The 8417-nt window shown below is 36.7% G+C and overlaps 1 protein-coding gene across 1 annotated transcript; it reads right to left on the bottom strand.

The window, feature by feature from the left end:
- Positions 1–4055: 4055 nt before the first annotated feature.
- Positions 4056–7107, bottom strand: LOC118045646 (beta-hexosaminidase 2). Its single transcript, XM_035054335.2, has 2 exons — positions 6209–7107; positions 4056–5171 (listed from the first exon to the last, which is right to left on the bottom strand). The coding sequence occupies exons 1-2, from the start codon at positions 6999–7001 to the stop codon at positions 4216–4218; spliced, it is 1749 nt and encodes a 582-aa protein (XP_034910226.1). The 5' UTR covers positions 7002–7107; the 3' UTR covers positions 4056–4215.
- Between the last annotated feature and the right edge of the window lie 1310 nt (positions 7108–8417).

Raw genomic sequence — 8417 nt, 5'->3', positions numbered from 1 at the left:
AAAAAATATAATCGAAAAGTTTCATCTTCGACTTGAGTTGAATTTAATGACATTATCAAAGAATTTTTCTTTATTCAAGCATAATTTCTTTACATGTAAGAAAGTTATGGTCGGTGGTGCAGGGAGTTATCTGGTTCTTACTATACCAATTGGTGCATTCATAGTGGTGTTTTTTTTCTAGTTTTTTTTTTTTGTTAAATACTTAATTAATCTATGAAGACTTTTAAGATAGTTATTTTATAACTACCAATACTTACAATATATAAAATAAATAAATAATCTAGTTTGGCACCTCTCGAAGTCCTGCTGACTTCCCCTGCTCTAACTGTACTAGCATGACAGGTGCGTGAGAAGCGGTATTTGTTTAAGGATCCTCCTCCTGATTTTCCCTCGCTACAATATCCTGATCTCTCTGTCATGTTGAAGACATTAATGTGTTGATCCTTTCTCTATTACGTAACCATCCTACATCCATTCAACATTCACCAAAAAGTAAAGTTGAGTAAGTCTACCGAATCAAAGGAAATGTTCTGATACCTATAATACCTTTCATAATAATTAATGAAGTTTTAGTTTAATAATTAAAACATTATTATATTTCTATAAAAATAAAAAATACAAGTTTGATTTTTATGAAGCACATTTATTGAAATAAGTAGTCACGAACCCGGAACGAGACTAGTCTCACTCTTTAAAAAGGTGTGAAGATACCCGGGTAAGAAAAAAAATACCCCCTACAATAATATTATCGATATAAACAATTATTGATAAATCATGACCATATATATATATGGTATTTGTTTTTTTGGAAGAGTTTTCTCTATGTTTTTTTATACCAAGTTATCGATATTTTCTTTCATAATTACTAAAATTAATTACTCTTTGGTGTATCTTCATCCAATCAACATGTATGTTTTCATACCAATAATTATTTCTATATAAATAATGACTAAGAATTCACAACACTTCAAGCCCACATACCAAAATTAACAAAACACCACATTATTCTATGTAATTATATCATCTAGAAAACTGCTTATAAATTTATCTATTACAATATTCAAAAGAGAGTGATTTAATTTACATATCCTACACACCATTAAAATTTACATGCCAATTTAAGTCTACAATACTACATTAATACATATCCACTAAAATAAGTTATACTCTAATTTCCACTGATCATGTCTGTTCTATGGTGGAATTGAAATAAAACAAATAAGTTGTCATAATTTATTAAATTACTTAAGCCATGAAATTCAAAAACTATAAGTAAACTAACATTAATTCATCAAGTTAATATTTATACTTTGTACAACAAAATACCATTTTTGTTTAAGAGAACACATTACTTCAGCATAATCTGGTTATCCTTCTATGATTACCAACAACAGCAACATTCTTTCCAATTATCATAATCGAGCAATCTCTTTATGGATGCCATTAAATCCAATAATCTTTTTTATTGTTATAACACAACAATCTCTTCACGAATACTATTAAATTTGACAATTCTTTCGATTATTATAATCTAGCAATTCCCTCACGGATACCATTAAATCAAACAATCCTTCTGAATATCATAATCCGGCAATCCCCTAACATCTCCCATGATGTTTACACTTCCTAAATAAATATAAATTTACCATATTTAGGCAACAATGTAACCATGTATGGTTTTCTTCATCACTTTCACTACATAATCCATCAATTATGCCTAACAAGTCATTTTAATTATTTCATCTTCACTTACCCCTCATTCACATTTCCATACAACTCATCTTCTTTTCATACTTTAATGTGGGCAAGAGATTAAAAATTAATAATTTAATGCCAAAAATGTAATTTCTCCAAAATGAACACAGTTGTTTAATAAAAGAACATCATCTTCCTTAGCATTCTTAATGTTTATACACATTACATATGCAAATGTCCATTAAAACTAAACATGCAAGTTTCCATTTCATTCCAGATCATCATAAACCATAATCTCATACCATAATTATGCACAATTCACTAATATCTAAATACTTTAAAAAAATCCCCTCTTTTGGCCGGCCACATGCTTCTCTTTCCACTATGAATTTTGTTTACTTTTCACTTCATTTCAACAAGATTTCTCACTTTCTCATCATTTTTCATGGTCTATCACAATTATAAACACCTAAGACCATGTTCTTCAATTCTCATGATCGAAAAGCACTCGAAATAGAAAGGTGGCATTTGTATCTTACTTGGCGCAATCAACATTGGGTGAAACAGTGAAAGGCAAGGTGATTCCACAGTTAGCTGGAAGAGCCTGTGCTAACTGGGGGTTTGGATTTATTTGCTTGGAGGCTGACTTGATGCAGTTACACGCTGCCTGCTTGTCAGCCGTGGTTGATGCAGCAGCTTGAATAGCTGAGATTCCTGAACAGCAGGCAGCAGGTGGTTTCCCACTGCCATTCATGAGGTAGTTCACACAAGACCTCAGGTCCTTGAATACATCACTGCAAGAAATTGCAGCATCAGAAGGTGGAGTGAGTAAAAGAAACATCTTGAGAGCAGCCATTGCTGCCGCTACTACACTTGGAGAGTTCATGGCGCCGGAGGAGGTGAGATAAGACTAACATGGAGCATTTCCCTTTACACTTGTATCAATTTTATAGCGAACCTGGGGGGATACTCACATGTACACGAAAGGTTAGAAAATTCTAAAATTGCAATGATTCAGTTGCTAATGAGCGCGCAAGAAAATAAAAAGAAGAAATGATCCAAACAAACTAGCTTTTGTCTAAAAGCACATCAATATTACCACAAATCTATTGTTATTGGAGACAATGCTCTGCTCGATACACAATGCAATGAGGTCAGAATTTAGACGTATGGTGTCAAAATATTGAAATACTGCACTTACATGAGGATGAATTCTATTAAAAATAGCAACAACTGACACTGCTTTAAATTTCTTCCTAGCTGGGCCTTGCATGTATACTTTTATGTCCATTGATTCTTGAACCTTCTTAATTGAATTCTGCACTCAAACAGAAATACAAGCAATGCAAAATCTTTGTTCCAAGCGCAGGGACAATTCATTCAAAAGAAAATAAGACACAACTTTAAAAATGACTAGCAGAATTACCTATACCTTTTTTCAAATTAAGTTCACAATCACCATATTGTCAATATGGTCAATACACCAGTAGGAACAAAAAATGAAAAACCAAAAGCGAGGCTGGGATCCAATAACCATTTACTAAAGTGAACAAGGTAGCAAAGACAACAGTTAATGGATAGCTTCTGTAGCAAACAGAGAAACTCTACTTATTCTACAGCTTCTAATGAAACAAGGTCAACAAAACTTCATCTACGAATGTTGAAGTTTCTACTTGGGAAGTTTCTGTACTTTGTTTCTTTATTTCTTTTCCTTCTTTTTTTTTCTCTGGATTGAATTTTTGCTGTTGCTTGATGTTTCTAAGCATATAAGCTCAAGACACCAAACAGAGAACAGGCTACATCAAGTAGACGAAGGTGTCTTAGAGGAGTTTAAAAAGAAAAGACACATTTGATTAGGTCAATTACAAGAGCATAAATACAGTGCATTACTCACAAAGTAATTCTGAAGCATCTTACTGACAATTAACACAACTGGTTCTGACCGAAAGGAAACGAGTCATTTAAATATTCCATTTGGTTCAGTAACAGAATAAAGGCACAAAAACAGAAAGAGAACTCGAAAAATCAAAAGAAAAACATACCTTTCCTTCACTGATAACGATAAAAGAAAAGATCAGCAATCATCAAATAGTTATCCAGATTTGATTAGTAAGGGAAGACAAGACTTTTAACACTGAGTTGCGCGCATTCTCTTAAGAACTAGCAGTATGAATGCGCAAATGTGAAAGGAGACAATAATTTTATAAAGGGTTGAATTCGTCTTAAGTACACTATAATTACTGATATCCCTCCAAAGTTGAAAATTTAAGAAGGCGGTATAAATGAAACTAATGAATAAAATCATTAGACTAAACAAAATAAAGAAGCATTAACTTGAATTCCATTCTATCTTCGAAGAAAAAAAAAATCATTTCAAAATAAATTTTATTATGGTAACTCTTAAATAAGTTCACACACATATCCATATCCAGCATATCCATGTTCTGATAGCAGAAATGGATATTGATTTGGACATTCAATTTCATAAAATTACAAGGTCAACAAAAATCCCATACTTATCTAAGCAAATGGATGAACTGTGTTGCACATGCCAGGGTTCTTGATGCACCAGAGAGGCTGAAGTGGTTCAGCTCTGATTCCTTTGTTGACCATTCTATGTCTCCACTCATTTAAACGATCCATTGCCTCTGCATACCTCTTCTTGCCTGACTCATCTCTGTTCCCTGACCATAAAGTCTCAGCCATTGCTGAAGCTCTTGGCCAAATCCGCACGTCCAAAACTGTTGGGTCTGCTTGCTCTGACCATAATGCTACTTCACCCCCTAGCACCAATTTGGTCTCCTCCGGAGTCAATCCATATGCTATGTCATAGTTATATATGGTTTGCCATGTTTTGAAAGGTCCACACCATGATCCACCATTGCCACTGTCACCACTTGTTGGTGGTGGATCATATTGGCTGTCATTCCCAAGAAAACCACCATGCCCACAATCCAAATAATAAAACTCTGATGATGAGACAATAGCTCTGTAACCAGAAGAAACGATCAGTTTTGTGTTGTCGGGGCCGTTATTCCATGTCTGTAGGATGGTATGCTCAGGTGGAAGAAATGAAGGGTCCACCTTGACATTGGCATCCAACAAAATATCTTCCCAGTAAACCACCGTGCGATTGAGGGACACAATGTAAGGGAAGGTTGAGTTCACAAATTTCTCAAGGAGTTGACTGTGAGTTCCATTTTTGGAAAGGAAGGACTGAATGTCCGGGTCAGCTTTCCAACAGCCTGGGATGATCTCATCACCTCCAGCATGGAAAAACCATTCAGGAAACAAGGCAACTGCATCACCAATCACATTTTTTAGAACTTGGTAGGTATTTGGGTTCAAAGGATTTAGCTGGCCAGTTCCTGGTTCTGATGCAAGCCGGTCAGCCCATTCGCTTTCAGCCGGCCACCAGAACATGTTTGCACAAGTCACGATATCTGGATAGGCTTCAGCCCACGATCCTGTATGTGCTGCAATTACCAATAATTCCTATATGTCAGGTCTTTCAAATAGCCTTTGAACCAAGAACCAGATAAAAAAGGATGATAAATTCACTCCTCCATCGCATTATAGTTACAAGAAACCAACTCTTCCCATTGGGTTCAAACGATTTTACCAGTTCATTTTTCTTATTAACATTCCTATTGCATCTCACACTCTACTAGTTCAAACTTAAGAACAAATGTAAGTTTTTAAAACTCTTAACTTGGCATAAAAGAGCCTTAGAATGAGAGCAAAAAAGATGATGTTGGCGGGGAATAGAATTACAATCTCATCATTAACTGGACCACATTGCAAGAAACTAACTTTTTTGAATTCAAAATTGCTTGGTCTCTGTATAGCTTTTTCTTAAAACAATTAAGGAAGTCCCAGATGCTTTACAAATTCGAATAAGGTTTAGCAAAAGTGCATCAAATAAAATGCTGAGTTAGAGCTGATTTAGTTATTGTCTCTCGGTCATTAAAAGAAGAAAAATCTGTGAAGGGAACCTCACAACCTTCAGGTTCAAACTAAAGTCAAATATATAATATACAGCATCAGCATCAAATTGATCCATCGACACGTTGTCTATATATTATAGGAGAAATGCTTAATCCTAAATTCCTGGTACTTGAAGATTGAGTGAGGGATTACATACTGTACAAAATCACATATCATTTTAGAAAGGAAATGAAAATTCTGGCTATATATATATGCATCGTTTGTTTGATCTGATAAACAAATGTGGCACCATGTCTCTGTAGTGAGTTCGGCATCTGCAGTGCCAGATTAATAATTTGCTGAGGAAATTAATCAAGAACTTGTATGATCATGATATCTAACCTTATCCCAAAAAAAAAAGATGTCTAACAAACTTGATATTTGACAAAATCAGTAGTGGCATGATGTTTGCCGCTCTAGTCACTAGAGCATGAAATTAATTAATTAATTAATTATATATTCCCGATCTCCTAATGAATAGAACAATTGATTAAACTTGGGGCATTAATGAAAATAATCAATATACCTGGAGAATCAATTTCCGGTAGAACCCTGACGCCATGCTCCAAACCGAACCGAACAATTGTTGCAACATCAGCTGGAGAGTAGAGCATGTCATTCCCATAAGACCCTTTGTCAGCAAGAGCAGGCTCAGATGGAAGCATTAAAGGAAAAGAGTGAGAATCGGTAATGTGCCAATGGAAAACGTTGAGCTTATTAGCACTCATGGCTTTGATGGTCCTCAAAATGTCATCCACTGGGTAGTAATTCCTAGAGGTATCCAACATGATCCCTCTATGCTCAAACAGAGGCGAGTCCCACGCGTCGAGCCCAACAGGGACAAACAATGATTTCGATCCCCAGACCAGTTGAGAAAACGTCTCGAGACCCCTCATGGCGCCCCATACAGTCTCGGCCGTCAGATTGGCGGTGGAGCTAGCAGTGGGGATGGCAAGGGCGTAGGACTCGTCAACGGAGTGTTGGAGTGGGGCGGCGAGGTCTTTGACAGTGATGGTCAGGGCCTGCAAAGGAGGGGATGAGTTGGAGAGGTTGACTGGGGGAGGAACGAGAGGGCGGTGGTGCTCCGTGAGGATTTGGAGGCGGTAACGTTTGACGGCAGGGGAGAGGTGTTGGTGGTAGGGGGAGGAGATGGTGAAGTTTGGGGAGAGAATAGTGGCGAGTGGGATCGGCCAAGACAGGGTTCTTGGCTTCGGCCATACCCATTGAGCTGATGTTGCTGTAAGGGAGGCACTAACTAGCAAGAAAAACAATATTAAGAACAAGGAACAGCGGCTGCTTATTACCAAGTTAGTCGTCATGCTTGCTAAATTGGATTGGTTAAGGAAATAGTCGAGCCATGGAAGAGCAAGCTACAGGTACATGTATATATAGCGAAAAAAACAGAAGTCTTTTGCTGGTACTTTGACTTGTTTTGTAACAAGTAGTTTTTGTTTGTTTGTAGGTGGAGCTTAGCAAAAGGCTTGTCCATTTGCTGCATTCTTGGACGCTGATGATGCTCTTTAATTTCTACTCTGGTCTCCGTCCCTTTAATTGGATAAAATTAATCACATAAACGTCAGGCTTGCTTCACAAATGAGAAGTTAATCCTTGGGTTTGTTTCCTTCTCTTGGATTCCTGTTAAAAAAGTTCACCCAAATTTGCTTGATTTCTTCCTGTTTTTTTTAGCTCATTTTTTTCAGCTTCATCCTTCGTATATTTTCTATAATGCCCCCAACAATAATAGTGTCAATTTAAACAATTATTGGTAAGTTAGAACCATATATATATATATATATATATGTGTGTGTGTGTGTGTGGTTTTTTTTTTCTTTGAGAGTTTTCCCTATATTTTTGCATATCAAGTTATCAAAATTTTCTTCCGTAATTACCAAAATCAATTACTCATTGGTATATCTTGAGGCAAACATCAAGATCACCTCTCATACTCCCAGTATGGTCATCTCACCCTACCTCGATGCAAGGAACTCATGCTCCTTACTCCTTCTATGTTGTCTGTAGTAATAATTGTTCTCAATTTTTGTTCTGAAATCCATCCAAGCCAAATACCTCACCACCTCGTCTCTCCCTAACAATATCCCACCAAGTCTGGGCTCTATCTGATAGTAGCTGTGAAGCACAATCCATACCCGCAAATCTGCTGGCACAGCTATCTGATCCATCGATCTTTCCACCTCCGTAACCACCGTTCGGCATCCCCACCATCATCGCTCGAATATATATCTCAGTCTAATACGCAGGGTCATGGTACGGTAGAGGCAATGCTATAGGCACCTCCGGTGGTGGTCTACCCGACTGCTCCTATCTAACTGGTACCTGCGGTATATCTCGGCCTGTTCTAGTGTTGCCCCATCTCGGAGTCCTGTTGACTTCCCCTACTCTAACTGTGCTAGTACTGCAAGTGCATGAGAAACGGTGTCTACAAAAGGGTCCTCCTCTTAATTTTCCCTCACTACAATATCTTGATCCCTCTGTCCTATTGAAGACGGATCAATCATCAATTTCTTATCGAGTACATATCATCCTGCATCAATTCAACGTTCACCAAAAAGTTTTGCGAGTCTATTGAATCAAAGGCAGTCCTCTGATACCAACTATAATACCTTTAATAATAATAATGTCAATATAAATAATTACTGATAAACCTGGACCATATATATATATATATATGTTTTTTTCCGGCAAGAATTTTCCCTCTATTTTTTTATATCAAGTTA

The sequence above is a fragment of the Populus alba genome, chromosome 1 (assembly GCF_005239225.2).
Source record: "Populus alba chromosome 1, ASM523922v2, whole genome shotgun sequence".
NCBI classification, from domain to species: Eukaryota; Viridiplantae; Streptophyta; class Magnoliopsida; order Malpighiales; family Salicaceae; genus Populus; species Populus alba.
The sequence above is the reverse complement of the archived record's forward strand: the minus strand, read 5'-3'. Positions and strand labels throughout refer to the sequence as shown.

Bases quoted from the DNA above. Each gene is read 5' to 3' on its own strand.
- LOC118045646 (XM_035054335.2), bottom strand. From the start codon at position 7,001: ATGACGACTAACTTGGTAATAAGCAGCCGCTGTTCCTTGTTCTTAATA. The intron at 5,172-6,208 runs GTATATTGATTA...TGGTAATTGCAG, and splicing joins ACCGGAAATTGATTCTCCAG to CACATACAGGATCGTGGGCT.